The 23,735-nt window shown below is 41.4% G+C and overlaps 1 protein-coding gene across 1 annotated transcript in view; it reads right to left on the bottom strand.

The window, feature by feature from the left end:
- The window catches only part of HIVEP1 (HIVEP zinc finger 1), a gene marked incomplete at its 5' end in the record, with an annotated part of 120,940 nt that overhangs the window by 23,002 nt on the left and 74,203 nt on the right, over nt 1-23,735 (bottom strand). The window contains one exon of the mRNA XM_080339085.1: nt 3,245-9,180. Coding sequence (XP_080195211.1) covers nt 3,245-9,180 — 5,936 coding nt within the window. The remainder of the gene's footprint in view (nt 1-3,244; nt 9,181-23,735) is intronic.

Raw genomic sequence — 23,735 nt, 5'->3', positions numbered from 1 at the left:
ACCCCATTAGGCTTTTAAGCAGGAAATCAGTTGCCTTTTTTTTTTTTTTTAAATAACATAAAATTAATTGCTAAATTGTTGGCTGGGTTTTTCTTTGTTGTTGTTTGTTTTTCTAATGGAATATTAAATTCCACAAGGACCTCTAACATTCTCCATCCTCAGTCTCAACCAGAAAAAATGGTAGGAGAATTACTGGGAGTGAACTGAATGAGGAATTTCAGTTTTTGCTTTCTTTAAACATGGCTTTTGTGATGAAGTTTCCAAATTTCCCAGTTGGCATCGGCTATTCCATTACCAGGTCTAACTGGAGACTGGTAATACACAGGTGTAATGTAACAGCAGCATTATCACCATCCTGGAAAGTGGCTGAAATCCTGCTGCCTGAGTCATTAAAATGGAAATCAGACAAACTCAGGAGGTGTCAAGTCATAGTACCTATCAGGTCTTTGAAATTTTTAATTTCTGCCATCCTATACCTTGCTCATACAATCTGAGATGCCAACTGAACTTTAATTGGTGCTTTCTTGCTGCACTTTCTTCCTTTGTAATAGCCTGGAGTAAAACCTGTAAATCAGCTGCAAGCAGACCTTAAGAGCTCTTCATTTTCACCATGCTTGTGTGCTTCATTCAAAATGTCAGCAAGAAAGACTGAAGAAAGATTAGTAACTGTGGTTCTTTTGTGGCAGCGGCACTGTAAATGTACCTGACAGCTGCCTATTACAGCATTTAAGTACTCCTAGAGTGTTTAAAAGGGTGCTGTCAAAATATTTTTCAAAATATTATAATCTGTTCTTTATATTCTAAACAGAATTTGTTTGTAGACAATATTTGTTTTTCAAGAGACACACAGTAGCTTTGTTATCACAGCATTTCTTCTGATACACTGTCCTTCAAAAGTAAAACAAACATGAGTCAATGACACAACTGATGTGAGACTTGCCTTAGAAAGAATCACTCAACTATGTACAATGAAAAAGCTAAACCTTCAGATTCTTTTGTTTTGTTTTGTTTTAATTTGGTACAACATCTCATAAAATGTATGAGGGAGCAGGCTGAAAAAGGTAATACGAGTTAAAACAAAGGTGGCACACCAATATGGAACCAACAATTAAATTCAGTTACAGCACTAACACAAAGCCACCACTCTGCATGCATTTTCTGCATGAAATATTACAGATAAAGTTTTGACCTCCAATATAAATGTTAGCAAAGTCTCCCACAGATTTCAGGAGGACTAGATTTAACTCCAATGCTCTCTTGGCCTGAGGGGTTTCAGTACATTTTCATTACTTTCCTGTAATTCTTCCTCTGTAATTCCCTGTAATTTCTTCCTCTTATACAGTTTCTCATCCTATTTGCTCTTTTCCCCACTGACCAGTCTGTATCTTAGCAAAATATTTAGCCAATGCAGAAAAATCACAGGGTGACCTCTGACAGCAACAGCCCCATCACTCATCATCCACAGAAATACGTCTTCTGCCAGGCCTGTGGCATGTCTCCTCTAAAGCCGCTTGCTGGCTCTACAGACCTCAATTCCCAGCCCAACGCCCAGAAAGTTTTGCTGAGGGCAGAATGCTGGATTAGGGCAAGTTACAACTGCTTTTACCCTCTCAAAAAGGTTTTCCATGTCCTGAAGGATTCTGGAGAATGGGAGCTCCACCCTGTTTTGCCAGCTCCAAAGAGCTGTTCAGCATCACACCTGTGGTGTGCACAGCAAAGAGGAAAGAAGAGTGTGAAACCATGCTGTATGCCCAGACTCCCTTCAGAAAGCTTTATGGTTTCACTAGATCACAGAGTCATTTTGGTTGGAAAAGACCCTCAAGATCATTAAGTCTGACCATTAACCCAACCATGGCACTAAACCATGTCCCTAAGGACCTTGTCTACACGTCTTTTAAACACCTCCAGGGATGGTGACTCCACCACTTCCCTGGGCAGCCTGTTCCAATGCCTGACAGCCCTTTCCGTGAAGACATTTTTCCTAATGTCCAATCTAAACCTCCCCCTGGCAAAATTTGAGGCCATTTCCTATTGTTCTATCACTTGTTACTTGGGAGAAGAGACCAACCCCCTCCATGCTACAACCTCCTTTCAAGTAGCTGTAGACAGCATTCAGGTCTCCCCTTGGCCTCCTTTTCTCCAGGCTGAACAGCCCCAGTTCCATCAGCTGCTCCTCATCACACTTGTGCTCCAGACCCCTCACCAGCTTCATTGCCCTTCTCAGAACTCTCTCCAGCACTTCAATGTCTTTCTCATATTGAGGGACCCAAAACTGAACACAGGATTCGAGTGCCCAGTAGAAGCGAGTACTGAATCCACTAAACAGACATGGCTACCTCTTGTCTTACTGTAAGGGCAGAGAGCCACCTTCACCCATTCACAGAGGCAGTTCAGTTATTAAGGAACGCCAAATCCAGTGAAAATCAGCACAGCTTTGGTCTTGTACATAAAAAAACTTGTCCAGTGAGTGAAATCCTGATCACACATGTGCAGCCCTGAGGCAGCTGAGGACATGAGTGACCGCTTTGCTCTGCCACGTCTGACTCTGGGATAATGTGGTGTTTTATGTGGGTCACAAGCATTGCCAGGAGTATATTCCACTGTGCAAGATTTAACATCATCTTTGGAGCCATATCGATCCAAGAAATTGTCAGTGGTTTTATGGCAGCCATAATTTTGTTTTAGACTTTGCTATTTTTGTCATTATTTCACACCACTAGTTAACCTAGGTGGGAGAAAGGGAAACAGGACACTGCTCTGCTCACAGTTAGATGATCAGCGATGGTGAAAAACATTTCCATGCTGTATCCATGGACACCTGTTCAGGCTGAGCACTCTTTATAACAAAAAAAATACCAGCTGTTTTTAAGGCAAAATATGCAATCATGATCTTAAATTAACCTGTTTTAAGTTGAAAGTGTTTAAAAATATTTATGTCAGAACTATTCTTGTTCTACCCTTTGCAATGAAAAATAGCCAAACACATTCCTGCCACGATAAACTCTCCATATACAGATTTAAATTCAGGAACTAATTTCTGTGAAAAGTGATAAATCCTTATGAACAGGTTTCTTAATGGAATTACTCAAGATCTTTTTAGCAGTTTGATCCAGCATAACTAAAATAAATAAGCGCATAGACTATACATGTCAGGCATACCACATTCTCTAAAATAGGAACAAGCATAATTTCCAATGCAAATCCTCTGTAAACAATCAGTATACATCAAACATAGCTTAAGTACCTTGGTTAAGTTGTTCTTCCACTTGCTTGAATAGACTAATACATCACATCTGGGATGAGTAGTTCTGGCTTGAGTGTACAGAGGTTTTTCAGCTTTTTGTTTTGAATTGAGGAGGGAGAGAGCTACCTTTGTCGACAAACCAAGTGGATTGGGATTGCTGGAACTAATGGTCCATGTAGAATAGGCAGAGATTTTCTGATCGTTTTGCAGCAGATGCAATGGTTTTCTCTTCAGGAGATAACACCAGGTAAAACTCGTTGAGGTCTTGAGGCTCGGAAATGACAACCTCTGCATTTCTCCTGCATTCATCTCAGCCAATGTAGTTACAGGCTTTGCTTGACCCTGGCTGTTGATCTGCTTCCTCTCGCTGCTGTTACTTGGAGACCTTCTCTCTTGACTGCTACTTACAGCCTTGAGAAGAGAACTCAGATTATTCACTGGAGACAATTCAGATGGTTTTCTGACAACAAACACTGGCGATGCCGAAGACTTAAGGTCTTCAGATTCTGGTGACTCCTGTAAGGTTTCTGAAATCCCAGTGTCAGACGATACACGGTCAGACAAGAGCAGGTCTGAAGTACCAGCTTTGCTGCTCTTTTCATGCTGTGCAACACCATCAGGATCTAAGAGGTGATTTTCGAGAGGCTCTGTGGTGCAAACCTGTCTTACCAAAACTGGTTTCTTTTGCTTACTAGTAGGGTCATTAGATCTATGCAGTGGCCTAGCATCTGTCATGCAGGCAGCTCCGCTCTCATCTTTAACACGTTTTTGCTGCTTTTCCATGGCAATATCTAAACTGTTGGCTGGGGAAAGCATTCGTTTACTTGAAGCTGTAGCTTCTGGTTGAGGGAAGAGTCCGCTAACTGGCACCTTCTGAACAATGTTTGAAGAGCTTGACAAAAGTGAATTTCTGGTTCCACTTTCCGGTTGTGAATTTTCAAATTCAAATGAATTTGGCAAAGTCCTCTGGTGATCTTTGTGAGATTTTGGCAGCTGAGTTTTGCCTTCAAGCGTTGGCACTGTCGCAACATTAGTTTTGCAAATAGGTTGACTGACCTGATCCTGGGTGACTAAAATGTGGGGAAGGGGTGTAACAGTTGCAAAGCCATAGGACGGCATACTGCTGTGAATACGGACAGGAACCACAAAAGGAGGAATCTGATGTATTTGACTACCGCAGTTATTAGGGACAATTTGCTTTAAAGGAGGCACAGAATAGGGATTAGACATATCAGACAGTTTGGTCTGCAGTTCAAAGGAGGATGCATTCTGGTCCACCCCAACTTGACTTGGAACTGTCTGAGCTGATAAAGTATTTTTTGGCAATTTAGAAGAGTATGGCTGACCTATATGTAATGTTTTAACTTGCAGTTGATACTTCGGAGCAAAACAATCCTTCTTTTCATCGGCACGACAAGAAAGTGTGTATGTGCTCACTTGCTCCCCTTGGGCTGACGTTTTACTACATGTCTGGGAAGGCTGATGGGTCGAGGATGGCTGTCCTTGATTACTCAAAACGTGATCTAAAGGCTGCTGAACTGAAGACAAGCTAACAGGATTGCAATTGTGAATGGCCAAGTGAGGCCTGGAGTGAGTCTGTGAATGCTGAGTACTGGTAGGAAGCTCCACTGAAGATTTGTCAGAGGTCTGCAGCCTGTGCAATGGCACTGCGGGCACATCTGCAGCATGAGCTGTCTGAAACGAAGATGTCGATTTAACTTGAGGCTGATGACTCTCTGGAGCAATATTTAAAGATATTTGTCTTACAAACGGCCCCCTCCTCCTTTCTAGCAGAGGCACATGTCCAGTTGCTCCATTTGCAGATGACACTTTCGGAGAGGCTATCTCTACAAGTGTAGCAGGTTTTGACGGAGACATGCTCCCACAGTCAAAAGACTTACTCCTGTAGTCCACAACCTCCATGGAGGGCTGCGTGCAGCTGATCTGCTCTGAGGCCGCACGTCTCATCTCCCGGTAGTGAGGCCCAGGCACAGCCAGTACGTGAGAGCCAGCGGGAATCATGAGGAACTCCGGCAACTTACTCACAGGCTCTGCTTTCGGGGGATTCTCAGCTTTTGAAGTTTCGTCTTTATCGAATGAAGCTGAGAAACTGGAGGCATGAGACAAACTACTCTCCCGACTCAGGCTTCTGGAAAGGGTGGAATCAGCACTTGACTCAGCAGATGAATGCTCCATTTCGGCCAAGCGAATTCTTTTCTTCTTTGGTGGAAGCTTTTCTGTTGGCAATTTGGACAGTGTTTCACTGCGCTGTGGCCAATTAAACCTTTCTGCCTTTTCCTGATCACTGTATTGGTTTTCTTGGTCCCTGTCTGGTTCTTCTGTGACCAGTATTTCAGGAACCTGGATGTTATGCTGGCGAACAAGCCTTGACGGCTGAAGTGGTGTGCTTCGCTCATTAGAAACTACTTGGCTTCCCTGAACGTCCCCTCTGGGTGCCTCTGACGACAGGGGTTGATGCTGCTGGGGTGTATTCAGATGTCTTTCCTCTTGGATTACAATTGTATTCAAGGAGCAGTGCTTTGCAACCTTGTTGGGCTCCTGAGAAGAAACTGGTGATACTCTTTCAAATGACTCTGATTTCTCAAATGAGCTATTTCTGCTCAGTGAATTGGTGTGCTGTATTACCGAAATCCCAGTCCCTTGTCTTTTCAACTCCACCTTTTCTTGCACAGCTGAACTTGCCTGCTTTTCAATGAGAGGGGCCATCTTTGGCTCGGTAGTTTGATCTGTACCTCGAGCCACAAGCTGAATTTGGGAACTCTGAAGTAGAAGGTTGCTTGGCTGTTGTGATCCCACCACTGTTGTCACACCATGTTTTGACAGACTGGAAGGATTTGCTGCCTTGCTTTGGCCTTCCGTGTTCTTTGATGGTATGCTTGTATCATTTTGCTGTGGGTCATCGTCATCGCCAACACTTTTCATTTTCCTTCTCTTCCTTATCTGGGGTGTCTGCTCCCAGACGCCAGTTGAAGTAGTGACTCTGTAGTGCAGAATTTGAGGCTGTGTACTGTTTGGAACAGTTTTATGTTCAGGCTCTCGGATTGCTGCCTTAGTTTTAGGTCCATGCAACTCTGAACAATAAAATTTTTTGTGGTTTTCAAAATTTTCCAGTTTTCTGTATCTGTTTCTGCAGGTTTCACACTCAAACATCGTTCCTCGCACCTGAGGCGACTTCTTTGCTTTTTCTGAATTTGATCCCTGTGCCAGGGACTTGCTCCTTTGCAGTAAAGTTTCATTTGATAAATTACACCCCAGATAGTTTTCTTCCACAGATCTCATCGGTCCAAGAACTTGGCTTTCACCAGTAGAAGAATCTTCTATTGCCGCCTGTCTAACAAGGGTCCGAGGATGTCCGCCTTGGTTCAGTGGAGCAGTAGGTCCTGATACAAAAACATCATCATATAAAGAGCCAATTTTATCATCGAATGACTGACTTCCTCGAAGGGGATGAGAGGGAGGTATTACATTTGGAGGTACTGCTGAGTAACTGGTAGTAGGCATGGAATTACTTCGTGTTATAGGTAAACAGTCAAGGGATGGTACAGAAAGAAGAAAAACTTGCTTTGATTTCTCAGTGGGTGTGAAAGGAGACTTTGGTATATCAGAGCTTGAGCTAGTTCTTCTTCCCATGGGCTTTAAATCAAACTGGAAAGAATCCTTAAATATGTAGGATTTTGGTGAATCTATGCTTCCTCTTCTCGAAAGAGATGTTCTTCTTGGTTTCACGCTATCTAACTGTTTGTCATCCACAACAGCTTCATTATCAGAAATTAACTTTGAGATACGCTCCTCAAGAGTTTTTGTTGCCATGGGAGGTCGCATTTGGCCAGAGAGAATCAGATTTTTTTCAGCACAAACAGTTTGTACCACTGATGCCACCACGCCACTTGTTCGTGCCACACTGGGCAGGTTTTTATTTGGATCTTTCTCAGAGGTCAACAATCCTCTTACGAAAGGAGCTGGTGGGCTCATTGTTTGATCGGCACTTTCAGAACGTGAGAAATAACCAGAATCAGTGCTACCTAAACTTCTAGGGCTCAAAAGACATTTTCCCTGCTGATCTTGGGAACCATCAGTTGCCTGTTGTCTCTGGAGCTGAGCATGCGTCGCTCCTGCAGCAGATCCCAGCTGTTCCTCTAACAGGCCCATTTCTACTTTCTGATATTGCTTTCTGTCATTCTCCTTGAATGAGGCTGTATGTGTTAAATTTGACTGAAGAGCTGCTGCTTTAAAATCCGCTTTTCGCTGTGCTGCAGCAAACTCGGGTGCTGGTTCTGTTACTTTGGGGCTGTCGGCCCTTAATGGAGAAACATTTACAGGATGAACTACTACTTTTGGTAAAGCTGGCCTTACTTGAGGTTCTGTATCATGTAATGAAGAGTCAACTGGTATACAGTCTGGGTTGCTTAATGGAACAGGGCTTCCTTTCCGCAACGTTTCTGCACTAGAAATGACTTTCACTATTTGTGCAGGTTCCAGTTCTTGATCATCTTGTCTTTCATCAGCAGTGCCTTCATCTTCACTTTCACCACTTTCTTCCACATCTGAATGAATGCTAAGTGCTTTGTCCGAGTCATGAGACAAGAAGAGGCCACCTGAATCTGGTTGTAGGACAAGTCCAAGTTTGATAGCATGTGCATGAGATTTTTTGTGCTTGTACAGGTTGCTTTTGGTTTTAAATGAAAACCCACACGTCACACAAGGATATGGTCGCTCTCCAGTATGGGAACGGATGTGCTTCTGGAGAACGCTGGGCTTGGCACAGGCCCGATTGCAATACTCACAGACGTATTTCCCTAGCTTTTTAGGCTTCTGGTCTTTCAAGAGGTTACATATTTGTTCTACACCATGGTTTACAACTGATGCTATCTGGGCTGAATTATACATGGGACCTATAGACAAGTGCGTTGAGCTCGATGTGCTAATTGACAAAGGTGAAGACGAACTTGCTACTAACTGGTTTTGAGGAAAAACCTGAGTTACAGTGGAAGAAGAGGTGTGAACAACAGACGACGTTACTGCTATGCTGTATATCTGCTGGAGCTTGGGGTTTTCTTGACTCTGCTGTTGCACCAGCGATCTAGTGAAACTTGGACACATAACAACCTGGTGATTTTGTTGACTGGTTTTAGGAATAAGGTCTTGTGAATGAGAAACTGATTGGCCTTGTGCTTGTCCAGTCTCGGCTGTTGCTGCTACGTGCACATTGTTTAACGTGCATGGGAAATAGTGAGTTCCAACTGCAAACTCATGCTGTGACAAAGCAGACTGGTTTTGGACGCTCACTGTGTTGGACGTGAGACTAGAAGAGGTGCTTACAGTTTTATTTGGTCTCAGTTTCTCTATTTGCATCCCATACGGGGGGCACTCTTGTGCTAAGGTATTCAGTTCAGGCTCCATAGCTTTTAATAAGACATCGAATGCAGTGCGTGTACATGGGGATGACGTACTACAATCAACAAAATTAATACATTCATTACTGTCAGTCTTTGTTTTACTTGATGAGGAGTTTGAGAGAGACTTCTTCTCTGGAGAGTTCAGTTGGTTTGCATCAGCACGCTCCCCTGCCTGTTTACCCAAACCTAAGGACTGATGCGTCAGTGAAAGCTTCGTCTGCATTGATGTCTCAGATTTGGTTGTTTCAACATTTATCTCACTACTAAGCGCTCCCCCGTTTTGTTTGGTACATTGATTTCCATTTTGCACGGGTTGGTGATCCTGTGCTGTGGCGTGTTTGGAGGCATCTGGAAGAGCTTTTAGCCGCGAAGGGTCTACTTTTTGCTTAACCTTGGCTTCCGCAGGGCTTCTCAAAGGCGATTTTGGTATTTTTTTAAGATGGTTTTCAGTCACGATCTTTTTTCTTTTCACACCTTTAATTGTATCTTGGGTTCCTCTGGTACCAGCATCGGTGATTTCTGTTAAAACACAAAGAAAATTTAAAAAAATAATATTAAAACTGGATAATGCAGTATATTTTTATCTGTACCATTTTATGATCTCTAAGTTTCAACAGTAAGCCCTGGAGCAACAGGACTATCCATTTCTCCAGCCTTTAATATTCTTTTTAACAGTAAATGTATCTTAGTGAAGATCTACTTAGTTTTTCTCTAAAAAGAGTAATGCTTTCTAACTGATGCTGTAAGACATTACAAAAGTAATTCACTAAAGGAAAAGCTTCACAGGAAACGTAAGAAAATAAAAGCTACTGAAACAGTATTTTAGCATTTTATAGCAACACCTTTATCTGAAGATAAATTAAAAAGAAACTCCCTCTCTTGCACTTGTTTAAAAATTCAAATCATTATAGCAGGAAAATGAAGAACCAAGACACAAATCCGTTTTCATGCCGTGTTTGTCTCTTTTTTCCATCTATATGTTGCAGCAGTCAAGGAATGAAGACAACTTCCTCATGGTTGTATTTGTAAGCAGATTTATCATGGAAATGGCACAACCACCCACACCATCTGTCAAATACTGTATTTCAGAGCTCCAATTACTGAACTTCAATAGCATTTCAGATGAGCAACTACTGTGGATGAATAGAATCAGTCACACTTAAATGATTTTCTATTTGTGCATCATGAAACAAAATAAACTCAATTGGAATTATTTCATTACTAGCTACACTTGTTGCTGATTTTAAGCAGGTATGCATGCAGAGTTTCAGGGGTGTAGTGAAAAGCAAATGAATTGGAATATTATTCAGTAGAATAATTTTGTAGCAAGTACTTGTATTTGTGCAGAGTCCAATTTCCTCCATCACAAAAATCACATATAGACTGAACAACAGTGTTGACACCGACAAGCCTATTTTTTTAAATAGATACCTGATGTTACCTTTGTTTATTTCAACAGTGTGATATTTAGTCTGTTGGTTAATTATTTATTTTATTTTACTCCTTTCCTAACATCCACTCACTCACAGCCACTGCCTCAGCTACCATCTCTGGTAGCACAGAGGAGCCCAAATATTAAATGGATGTAAATCCATTTTTTCAAGCTTTTACAATTCATTCATTAGGCTGTTCGCCAAGACCACATTCATCCGATTGCCCATATTCAAAGCAAAGGAAGGATCTGATGTGACTCGAGGGCTGGCTGATGCCTCTGAAAAGGTTCAGCTGCATACACATTTTGGGAAGCTGTACTAAGTCCATGTAGCATGTTTACCTGCATATACAGATACTCAGGAACAGAGGTTTATGTGCACTTCTAGGTAAAGAACAGCCTTAAGACAATGTAAAAAGGGACAAAATTATCACAGTCAGCTGCACAAGGAGCTAAGTGGAGAAAGCTCAGACTTCCCAGTATCCATCAACCCTACGTCCCCTTTTGAGTAGTATGAGGACCCTCCTCTTGCTGAAACACCAGCTGGCTTCTACACCATGGTGGGAGGAAAGCCAACGTATAGTGTATATCTTACAGGAGATACTGGAACTGATGAATCCAGGGTGAAAGGAAAATCCATGTAAAGGAAATCCAGGCAATGCTTAAAGCTCGTCTAGCAGCAGAGAATGCAAAGTGACCAGTAGGAAAAGAAAGGCAAGAAGATGTTATGTTTTCCCTGTGTCAGACCAAAACCCAACTGGGATGTGTGCTAACGCCAGACACTTGGAAGTTCAAAATCCCGTTTCCAACTCAATGCCAACTTAAAGCACACATATATTTACTAAGGGTGAATGTATATTCAGGAGATTTCCTTGCAAACTGAAAGATTTAAGACTATGCACTGCACACAATGTATTGCAAATGTGGAGGTTCTGCAGAACATGACCTTGTCCTGTCACAGTCCAACTAGCAGAAATTTAACTGTGAAGACTAAAAGACTATTTTGTCACATTCTGCAGTCCCACAGAAGAATCCCTTGGCAGAACTACTGGCTCCAAATCCTGGTTATGGGGACCTCATGCTCCTCTTGTGCACCCAGAAATAAATTTCTGCAGTAATTGTTCACTTACCTTTAAATGAACTTTGCACTTACTGCTTTATCACCAAAACCTATTCATACTAGACTGGATTTAACATATTCAAAACTGAGTAATCTTCCATCATGATGATTTGTACTTTCCATTGCTTCACAATTAAACGAGTAGCTTACGCTAGTAATTTACCATCAATATTATTAATGGCGATTTCTTTAAAATTCATAGCCTACTGCAACTGTTTCTTCTTCAGCAACAACAAAAACAATTTTACACAAATTGAAGAGAGAATAACAAGGTAATTATATAAAAGAGTGCTTTCAGCCGTGGTTTGGTGATCTCTCTGAAGCGTGGCCACGTTAATTGCGCGTAAGTAATTTGGTTCCTTTTCTGCACACACGGCAGCTTTTATCCCGTCACAATCACGCCTCCGCGCCGATCAGGCTGCCGGCGTTTGTACCGGAGCGCTACGGGGAGAGCAGGACACGTTACACGTGGCTGGGAAGAGAATAGTGCCAGGAATTGTGAACATTCGAGCAGATAAAGGTGCACAAAAAAACTAAGGTGTTTTATACTGCAGGAACCGAACAATCAAACAATGTGCTGCTTCCTCATGGCCTCAGAATATTAAATAACTACTATCCCTGGCTTTCAACTGTATAGTACAGAGGAACATGCATACTGAACCAGCACCACGCCAGTGAACTGGAAACCAACACAGCTGAAAGATGTTATGTGCCTTAAGAAAGCCCTGTAGAAAGTAAAAATGCATCTCTAATCTACCAATAACATAATTTAAAATGTGAATCCATTACAAATACAAGATCAGAATTTTCCATACCCTATGTACTGCCTTTCTTTTTAAAAATGTTGTTCAACACATGCCAAACCATAAAAATTGTTAGAGAAACTGAAAAGGAAAGAAAAAAGAATCAACAAAGGTAAGGCATGCATTGTGTTACATACATAAATAGTAATTTTTTTTTAAGTCTTCACAACCATTAATTGTGCTGCTTCTATGACAATAAAATTCCAGTCCACAGAAATAATGCGAACTAGTTTCTCATTTGTATTTCTGACTCCACCTCTTTTGCGATTCCAGAGATGGAGTCACAGGTGCGCTTCAGTGTACTCACCTATAAAATCTTGTAAAATGTACTTTCTCTTGAAAATGGCTTCAAAAGGCTTAACAACAGTTTATGTCCTGTGCTCTACTTTACTCCTTGATATTTTAGAAATCCTCATTCTTAATGGAAATATTCACCTCATGCTTGCTAACAACGAATTTTCTAGCATATTTGGGGAAAAAAATGAAGCCCTGACAACTTTGTCGCACTTATATTTAGCTTTGTGTTCCTTTTGTATAAGTCTTCTTTTTGTATTCCCACTTTATGCTGAAGATATTCCATTCCACGTTTGTTAATTTACAGCTACATGCTTGCACAAAGATCAACTGAATCAATATTTCCAGAGGCAATAAGAAAACCAGTGGAAAACATCAATCCCAGAATGCTAAACACTCCTCTGCCTTTCAGAGCTACAAACTTTCAGGAGCGTGATAACTTGCCAGGGTTGTGTACCCACATCAACAAGCTGACACTGAACAAAGAGAACATAAAAAACATCTTGGTGTGGAAAAAAAAAAGGAAAATTAAGTTGATCTGCTTTTCTTTTCTCTCCCTGGCACTCCAGGTGCTCTGCTCGCCTCCCTCCGCAATCACAAAGCCCTTCTCATCGTTTGGGTGGTAATTCCCCTTTTCTTCAGGTGGTGAAGTGGTGTTGTTGAGAAGTGCCGTCACCTCCATCAGGTGTCTGAGAAGTATCTTTTTCATAAGCTGTATTACACCAAATAGGATGAAGTTACCCAGCCCAAGAGAAGAGGTGATAATGCCGTTGTGCTCAATGCCTCACTTTCCACATCCCAGGGGTGCTGGTGCATCTCCTCAGTGCTTTGCCTGGTTGGCTTTGTTCTGCTTTGCTATCAAGACTCTCTGTTCAATTCTTTTGCTTCGGTATGTGTTCCACACTCAAAACATGACAAGAGAAACTGATGTTTCTAAACATGACTTTGTTCACCTATAATTTCTCTGCTGCACTTTGCTCTATGCGCAGGAAATATAGCAAAAGAATGCAAGTATGATGGTGTAGATAGCAATCTGGCAGAGTAACTCATGCAGCAAATAAAGGAAAGGTATAAGCGATCTGATTTTTTCTTCCGTAGCATTCGCTGGTGAAGTAGACAGAGTCTTGACAAAATTATCTCAATGGTTTTGTTTAAGTAACTTTCAGAACTGCCTGTTTCAAAGCCTACGTGTTATTATAACACCCACTCTCTTTCTCTGCCTTCGAATAGAGCTACGTGCTTGTACTTAAAAAAAAAGAGAGGAGAATATGGGGGAACCAAAACAAGGCACCGAGCTCCCTTCTCCCTCAGTGCTACCCTGGGAAACATGGAGCCAGCAACCACTGCCAGCCCCTGCGCTCCAACCAGCGGCACCACCTTCATCTCATCTGCTCACTTCATGCTGCAGAATTTTAAAAATCATTGTAGGCTTCCATACAGAGATGAGACTTTTCAAATCCAAGTGCTTAAACTTTAGCTCCTAAATCTGCTCTTCACTCCCAAGAGACTGCAAATAAGAGCAAGCCTCTTCTGAAAGTGTTTAAATGCTAACTGATGTCTCAAACATACAGCTAAAAGGTAACTGACACCCAGCAACAGTAGCGATTTAAAGGTGTAAGGCTTTTCAGAAGACAGAGACCATTACCAAGGATCTTCGTCTGACTAAAGCTAAGCTTCCTGCTGTATTTAGATATTAAAAATATTCTTATGCTTGACATCCAATAATTATTTAATTTTTATTTTACCAAAACTATTGAGAGCACTCATGAATCACCCCACTGGGTCTGTTTCTATGAATAAGGAAAGAGCATGATTATGAGATAAAGAAATAAGCCTTGCCGGCAATTGTAAGGCCACCAGAACTTTAATTAAGTGAAGCAGGACATAACTACAGTGTGTTTCAAAAACACTGTGTTTCAAAGGGACAGTGATTTCAAATTGGGTCCATCTTTTTGAAACACCCTGTAAAATTTCAGTTTTTATTAAATTGCCTCTTTTGCTTCATACTGCCTCCTACATGTTAAGTACCGCCATAAATATTTTTCCTAAAACTACAGCTTTTCCAAAGCATAACAAAATAAAATAAAATCATGATTACATAAACCACGCGTGCAGTTATGAAAATGTTCATTCAACAGAAAGATGTGAACAAGATTAACCCAAATGCTGTGCTTAATCTTAAGCACAAATAGAGAGGATTTTCAAGTCCACAACCAACAATTCTAACAGCCTTATCTCAGATGCCTAACTTCAGACTTCTTGAGATGGCCACATGGTGGTCACTCCCCATTTTAGAGGCCAGGAGGCAAGTCAAAGGACTTGGGGCACTCCAAGTCAGCAGTAATGTTTGAAAACCTCTGACAGTAGGCTTGATCTATGCTTAACAGCATTTATTGTTGAGGACACCGGTTCAAACATTTAAAGAGTAGACCCTTAAAAAACACTTGATCTGTCCATAAAGTACAATTTGACACTAACTAATCAAAAGAGGGGCGTGAGGAGCTTTTATATTCAAAGGCTAAAGTAGTCTCATAGGGTTTGGATCAAACGTTCACCTATGCCAACATCTGTCCTTATGTTCATATCAGAAAATACCAGACGATTCCATAAGGTGTGGATGAGATAAGTATGGTTTAATGATTTCATACTGTCTGTAAACAAATGATTATTTTTCTTGGTGTTTTTAACAAGCTAAGCTCAGGGTTGATATGTGATCCATCAAAGGTATTATATTGGCTGTCAGCAAGGGAGAGGTTCCCTAATCCTCTTCTAAGAGTTATTTCATGCCAAGTTTTCATACTGAAATAACTATTTTATTAGCATAATTTCTCTTTATTAACCAAAATAGTGAAACTCCTACAAACATAAGCTACCGGAAAGGTACACCTATGTTAATATGTGGTACCAGTACTCTTCTGAACAGAGCCATTAACCTAAATGACAGGATATATTTTTGTACAGTCGAATTAAATTTTAATGCTCTTTGTCATCACACCCTGGTAACCCCATAAAATCAGTGTATCTCCAGTTCATGTATTAAAGGTAATTGTAGAGAAAATGTATATTGATGTATACACCAAGAAATCATACCCAGTACCTCTACCACTAAAATTCCCAGATTTAAAAAGTATTATTTCATAACATCACAAGTAAGTACAGGTGGGAAGGGACCTCAGTAAATCTCTAGTCCAACCATCTGTACAAATCAGGGCCAGCTATGGGATCAGACCAGGTTGCTCAGGGTTTTGTCCAGTAGGGTCTTGGAAACCTCCAAGGAAAGGGTCTAAGTCTCTGTGAGCAACACCTTCCACTGCTTGACCATCCTCGTGGGGAACTAGTTTGTGCCTCTCTTGTTTCAACTTATTCTGATTGCCTCTCCTCCTCCCATCATTCTTCACTGTGAAGACTCTGACTCCATCTTCATGACAACCCACTCCCCAAACCACCTCTTCTGGAGGCTGAATGAGCTCTGTTCCCTCAGCTTCTCCTCACAGGACAAGTGTTCCCACCCTGACCACTGTGGTGTCCCAATACTGAACTCACTCAGGTTTTCCTGATGTTCCTTCTGCACTGGGAGACCCAAAACTGGACACAGTATCTAGATGTGGTCTAAGGACTGCAGAGCAGGGGAGGAAAACCCCTTCCCGTGATCACTTGGCCACATTTGCACCCCCAAAAGGCCTTTCTGCAGAGCTGCTCCTGGCCTGTCAGTCCCAGCTGCTCCTGTTGCAGGGGCTCCTACAGCCCAGTGCAGGGATTCGCATTCGTACCCAAGACATATCAGGTCCTCTGGTTGTTCACCCACACAGTCAGTAGCAGCTTCACTTGGACACAAGAATGTAGCAGGAGACAGCGTCACAAGCCTTGTTAAAGTTAAAAAAAAAAAAAGAAAAAAAAGGAAAAAAAAAAAAGACATCCACTGCTCTCTCCTTGTCCACAAATCTAGTACCTTTATAACAGAAGCCATTTTATGATATTTTATAATGGTTTTCGTCAATTTTCCCTCTGGATCAGGCTACGTAACAATTATACACTCTGTGGCTACATGGGGAATGGTACACCAAGGAATCCTGCTTTTCTACTTTTCTTCTTGCTTTACTCCTTTTCCCATTCCCAACTTCCATCAAAAAAACAAATAACATCAGTAATATTTCTGTGCACACTTATCTCACTGATGACAAAATTAACACGCACCTCAGTGAAAGCAATGCAATCTAAAAATGTTCAGTTTGTTCCACGGGAAGCTTTAGCATCACTAGAGATGTGGCTGGCATTGCTTTAGAAGTCTATTGGTATGCAATACACAGGTTTTCAACTAAATACATTGTAAGAGATACCCATATTGCTGGCTACCAAAAGTAAGCAATAGTTAAGAACATGTAAACGTTTAATCAAGTTTAGTACAAAATGTAATGTTTAAACTACGCAATCTCCTGTTTCCACTAATTATATATTAACAGGAGTGAATTGTCACTTTGAAGGCAACACTGGGAAAAGGAAGTATTTCTCACTTGTGAGTTACATATTCCGAAAAGAACAGTACTGCCTATATTTTAAAGTAGCCTGGGACAAACAAGAGCTGGTGTGGGAGTGAGGAAAAGGCTCCTCAGACCCCGCATCTCAGCAACTCTCTCACCAGCATTTGGGTTGCAGAGACACACTAAAGCTGAAAGGGGAAAATAACTTTCTGGACTGACCAAAATGTAGGGGAAAGCGATACAGAAGTTAATGCACTCATTAATTCAAAACACAGAAGTTTATGCCCTGGGAATCCAGAATACATCCAACCTAGTGTACGTGAAATAAAGCAAACATGCAGCCACAGAGAGAAGTGTGCTCTGGGCGAATACTCACGCACCAGATGAAATACCACGGCACCACTAGCGGGGGCAGAGTGGATCAGCTTTATTATCAACTATGCAATAACATTTTAGCACACGGTAAGTGAGACACCTTCGCCCCAGGGCACATGGCTTGGACACACCAGGAAGCTATTGTGATATACTTTCATCCCAGACGCCAGAGCCTGCCAACTCTTGTTCGGCCGCGGGGCAGGTAAAGAGTAAATGACAAGTTGCAGTCTGGGGCTGTCTTTCTGATGGCTTATTTTCACGTCATGGCTACTCATGTCAAGACAACCTTGGCGGCGAGTCTTCTGAAGGACATAACTACCCTACATTAACCAACCAAGAAAGATCCTTTATTTAAAGAGCTTAGTCTCATTTTGTGCATTTAGCTTCTTGGCTTGAGTGAAGAAAGTAACATACAGAAGACTTTTAGCCATAAAAATAGTGTGCTTAATGAGGAAGATCATGGAGATCGAACAGCAATAGACATCTGACCACTGAGGTAACACCAGAGCCTCAGTTGAGAAATGCCAGCATCCATATGTGAACAGGAATCAAATGCAACATTTTAGCACATTGAAAACAAAGTGCAAAGAAAAATGGATGATTTTTTTCCCCAAAAAGAGTTAATTTCCTGCCCAGCATGAACCATATGAAATGAAACATGACACTGGATACTGATTGAGATTTCTCACCGTTATGTGTAAAAGAAGCCAGCACAGACTGAACCACTGTCAGGCTTCACAGGAGTTGAGTATTTATTTCATTGACAGACAGAGGAAAGGCAACACAAGAACAGCAAACGATGACCACACAACCTATGGGTAATGCCTAACCACTCACAAAATGCCAATACATGAACACTCAAGGAAGGGTGGGTACTAAAAATTTCATTTAAACATGCTAAAAAATTAAAAAAACACCATTTACTATATTATGTATCCCTATAGAATTTCTGTCCTGGCTCTGCGTTACAACTATATTCCTAATCTACACGGAAGCCTTAATACTAAACTAGGAAAAGTAATCACCACTTAAGTGCTGTTAAGATAAAGCACGCTGACTATGAGCAGGTGGAGAGAGAACGTTATGAAAGCTAACACCACCCGCAATCCTAGCCTGAGAAGTTCTTCATTGCTGGATACTTCGAAAACATGACAAAAGACAAGATGTATCCCCAAAGGCAAATTAACAAGCTCACAGTCAAAGCCTAATCAGAAACCAGCTCCATCCAGTTACCCATGTAAGAATAAAGCTGTTTAAATATAACCAGTTAGAGAAAGTGTGCTGTCAGAAATTAACTAAAATACCTCAGGGACATCTGGAAATCTTCCTAGAACGTCAGGCAATGTTGTGAACAGTTTCATGACTAAATTCTGTTTGCAAGTCACGTATTATCAGTTATCACTGGGAAAAAAAAAAAAAAATTTGGCTAATAAACCATTAGAACAACTTCCACCCCTAACACACAGAAGAAGAAAGGCCATTAAAACAGCATTATAGAATGGCTCATGAAACAGCAACCCATTTAAGGGTTATCAGCAATGAGCAACTGCTATCTGGTCAGATGAGATACTGAACATAAACTCCCCAAACATGAGTCTGAGGGGAAAAAACAAAAATGAAAGGAACAAGATGTTAATTAAACTCTCTTTGCACATGATGACATTCGAACAGAAAAAGCTCCTTAGTCATATTTTCTGCATTTCTTTAATATAATCTTCCATTTGAAAAGTAGGGATCAAATGGAGCCATTTCCATACTGCCTGTAGCAAGTGAACAGAAATGAAGTTCAGCAAAGAGCTCAGACCTAACAACTGTACTATGTAAAAACACCAAAAGGAACAGGAGCTCTGGCAAAGCCAGTAGGAACAGTCCTCCACAGAAGGTCTTTCTTTTAGGACTAAATGGTGCCGTGAACATGACCAAAGAGAGAGAAGTAGTTGATTTGAGGGAAATCTAGACACTGGGCACGTCCTAAGCTTGGCCTGGTGTGCTAGAGGTGGGAAGGAAGCTCTTCCCCAGGGTAGGTTTTCTTCAGCATCAAAGGGAGGTCCTCAATGGTGAGATCTCTGAGAGACTCAGAGCTCTTTCCTTCCCCCAGCCTTACTGTCCTTTTCCAGAGGTGTGCACTGTCTCTCTTTTTACCCTCTCACACATGCACACGTGCACCTTTTCAGAAGATTCCTAACAAAGACTCCATCCAGGTCAGAGAGTTGCATTAGACTACCAGAGAGTGGTACAGTGTCTTTAACTCACCATCCGGTTATATATTATATTTTCCCTTCAGAAGGAGGCCAAAGGAAATTAACAACTCCCTGAGCTATAGAGTATCTGGAAAGTATGAAAAAAACACTCGTTACTCATATGCAAGGCAGACTACGAGGAAGCTAACAAGTGAAAAATCTTGCATTTCCACAACTGGCTTACTCCCAGCTCACATCAGCTAAAATTAGCAAGCTATTGCATTTACTACACACGCGTAGGTACGCCTCCCGAATTAGCTCGTTTGTTAGCTCAGCATCCTCCTACCACAAAAATAAGCTTGTTCTGTCCTCAGATTTTAAAACTTGCAAGAAATCCTAAAGCAGAGCCAAGCTCAAAATGTTACTGCATCTGAAAACATAGCCACTGATTTAACAGTGTACTGTACCGTGATTTGAAATAGTCACTTTCCATTTACTGTCAGGAAGATGCTTTTTCAACAATTGTTTTATATAATGTTAATTTGCATATGTCCCTTTGAAAATGATACTTGCGAGCTGGATCTCTTTTGCTGAACTGTCATTCAAAGAATTTGCTATGCTTGTCAGGAAAAGTCAAAATACTATTACTTTAACATCCCATTAATGTTTTAACCAAGTTCTCATAATAGCTCCAAAGGATGAAATGTTCAATTTAAAACTGTAAATCTGTTTGTCTGCCTGTCAAAACAACACTAGCTCTTGCTGTGTCTAGCACCAGCAGTGGCTTTACCAAGCAGATTTCAGCTGCTAGTAGTCTGAAGTAAATGTACTAACCAAAGAAAATGAAAATAGAAATAACAGATATAGACATTGACTCACAACCCAGGAGGTTTACAGGAGCCAGAAAACTTCTGTGGGTTAAGCCCATATTCTAGTGTTGTTTCTCTGAGTAAAGAACACGTAAACATCTCCATTTTATCAGTTTGTCCCCGGTGGTAAAATGAAGGCATTAAAATATACTTAACTACTGAAGATGAAAGCAATGAAAAATGAGGTTAAATGATATCAGAGACTATTCCTGCTCCCACAGAAGTCAGGAGAGTTTTCTCGCTGTCCTTCGTGGGCACAAAACCCTGCATTGAATGTGCCTGGAGACAGAAAGGACCTTTGAAGTCATCATTGTTATTAGCAGCATGCAATGTTCTCTCAATGTGAAAACATTGGAGATTTTAAGAATAGATGGGACTTCATGAAAATGTGAGATCTGCTTCCCTCAAGCCAATCACAGCTGTCTGAGCTGCTGTAAATATTTTGGGAGGATAATTCAGTCCTGATTTACAGCTTTATAGTTTGACATACACAGAACAATTTAAATAAATTACCTCTCAGACATATGTGTTGACATATTTTCATGTAGATACAAACACTTTATGAAATTAGACATCAGGAAAATGCACAACTGAATTGCATGAAATACCATTGCTAGCTTGTAGTTTTGAAGATTTGGAAAGCAAGACGTAGGTAGCTCTGGTGTATGTCCACAGGAAAATAAAAAAGCAAGCTAATCCTCTCGCCAGCACTAAGTAGCAAACAGGACACTACTGTAACTTGCAACTTTTGAAGATTATATACTTCCATTTAGAGTGACCGAATTTCTAGCCCATATGGTTGCTGAAGATAAGGATGGAAAGATGAAAATAATCAAATGAAACTTTGGATCTTACATTTCTTGCCCAAAAAGTAAGACACAGTTTTCTACAAATATAAAATGGAAATGAAACATTTTGGACTTAAGGACAATATGTGTGTACCACAGCAGCAAAGATTCCAGAAAGCTCAAGTCCTTGGAACCTACAGGAAAAAAAAACAGGGAAACATCTGTGGAGGACAAGGTCACTTTAAGCCTGTAAATCAGAATGCTTAAATTGTTCAGCATCACATGTCCAGATTTTTGTTTGATCTCTCCCCTTCTCATTCGATTTCCTATTTCCCTTGAATGAAAGGATCCAACATTGAGCACAGCTGATGACTTAAGGGAGCAGGGTACATCACCAGCACACAGAGCTCCCACCTGCTTTTTGGTAGAGAGGTGCAGTGGCACAAAGCAGGATGGGGAGCACCTACGGGCGGGGAAAGGTGGGAAAGGACCTGGCTGGTCCTTCGAGGCCAGGTGGTGGGCTGATGAGAGTTGTCTGTAAACTGGAACGTGGCAACATAAAAAGGCATCAATCTCTAAGGTAAGACATATGGAACTTTTTGTTTATCTAAGGAGAATCTTGGTATATTTATAATCATGAACTTGAAACTCCCTCTATAATTTTGTCAATAATGTGCATTCATTTAATAAGAGGGATGATAAGGTAAGGAGGGTTTGGAAGGACTCTGAAGATACAAAACGTGTCTGCCAGGATCTGAAACAGAACCTACGTTTCTGAACTAAAGTCTCATGCTTCCATTTATAATGACAAACTTTCTCACCTAAATCTTAGTACTGTTCAATTTACTAGAAAAATTATATTCTGGTTGAAAAAACAGCAGATGGGCAAACAAGGTAAAGGGCATTTAATTTCAGTTGCGTCTCCTCCATGCCAACACACTACTTTGAAGGGACTGCAAGTGTGGGAGGGGAACATATGTGTATGTGGATTGTGCATCTCAGAGAATGTTCGCTGCTGAAACACAATCTCTCTTTACTCTTTCTTTCCACAATAGCTCACACGTATGTTCACATGATGGGTGGTTCCATACAGTTACACATGGGCCTAAGCAACCAAATGGAGAGTCTCACAGTCCTGCATGCGAACAGTGACTACAGAATCATAAAATAGTTCGGGTTGGAAGGGACCTCCAAAGGTCATCTAGTTCAACTCCCCCCTGCCATGTGCAGGGACATCTTCAACTGGATCAGGTTGCTCAGAGCCCCATCCAGCCTGGCCTGGAATGTCTCCAGGGATGGGGCATCTACCACCTCTCTGGGCAACCTGGGCCAGTGTTGCACCACCCTCATTGTAAAACATTTCTTCCTCATGGCTAGTCTGAATTTCCCCTCTTTTACTTTGAAACCATCAGCCCTTGTCCTGTCATAACAGGCCCTGCTAAAAGGTCTGTCCCCATCTTTCTCATAGGCCCCTTTTAAGTACTGAAAGGCCACAACACGGTCTTCCTGGGACCTTCTCTTCTCCAGGCTGAACAACCCCAAGTCTCTCAGTTTGTCCTCACAGGAGAGCTGTTCCAGCTCTCTTATCATCTTGGTGGCCCCCTCTGGACCCTCTCCAACAGGTCTATGTCTTTCCTCTAAGGGCACCAAACCTGGATGCAGTACTTGAGGTGGGGTCTCACCAGAGCAGAGCAGAGGGGCAGAATCACATCTACCTACAGAGCAACTCCACCAAATGCCCTGTCAACCTTAAAGCTTCAGCACCCACTGTAAGTGCAGAGGGAGGTTTTAGGTAGCCCCATGACAGGGTGGAGGTAAAGGTATTTTTCAGCAACACGCCAGAAGTTGCTTGGACTTTGCTGGAGTCCAGACCAGGGATTTTAATGGTTCTGTCTTGGTGGCTTCTCATAAAATACTGAAAGAGCCTGCTGCCATTTAAAAAAACACTGATCAAGTCAGACAGAACTCTTCGACCTGCCAACAATGTTTCTGTATCTAAGAAAACAAATGAAGAAGGCACTACTAATATCAAAGCATGAGATCCTGGAAAAAGAACTGAGCTGGGTGAAACTCTGTCTTAGAAACTTGTAGTACCTTGAGACAGGAACTTGATCATCAAGACAGATCTGTCACAACAGCCTGAACTTCTAGAAGATGTGAGAACAACTTACAAATCCACCTTCACAAACCAAGAAGTGAACAGCTATGTTGAGGATCTGCAATGGAGGATGCAGGAGGATGCAAGAGCATCATTTTCAAATTCCACATGCAGCAATTCCAGTGGTAGGCAAGAAACTGAAAAAGCTCTTTAAGGAACATGAAAATGATGGAGTGAGCAAGTACAGCAACTTGGCTGACAGGCAAATGACAGGATCAAATAGACCTTAACACAGTTTAAGGACAGACCTGATCTCTTCAGCTCAGGTAGGTACTCCAAAACTCTATCAGAATTGATAACTGGAGGGGACCAACATAACACAGTGATCTGAAACTTAACTGACAGCTTATTCCTTTCTGCTGTTTACAACATCCTATTTTCTTAGGGTGAGACCAGGAATCCTGTAACAAAGAGAGCCAAGAGAACATGGAACCTGGTCCATGTTATAGTGCACAGACCTTGAAGGAAAGGTGGTGTTCAACAGGTAAATTTTCCTATTTTTTTGCCTGAGTAAAGTCAGCTGCAATTGTTGAGGCAGCAGGATAACAAAAAAACCTCTGACCCCTTATAAAACAGG

This window comes from Nesoenas mayeri (genome assembly GCF_963082525.1).
Source record: "Nesoenas mayeri genome assembly, chromosome: 2".
Taxonomy (NCBI): Eukaryota; Metazoa; Chordata; class Aves; order Columbiformes; family Columbidae; genus Nesoenas; species Nesoenas mayeri.
Note: the sequence above shows the minus strand (reverse complement) of the source record. Positions and strands in the feature narration are given on the sequence as shown.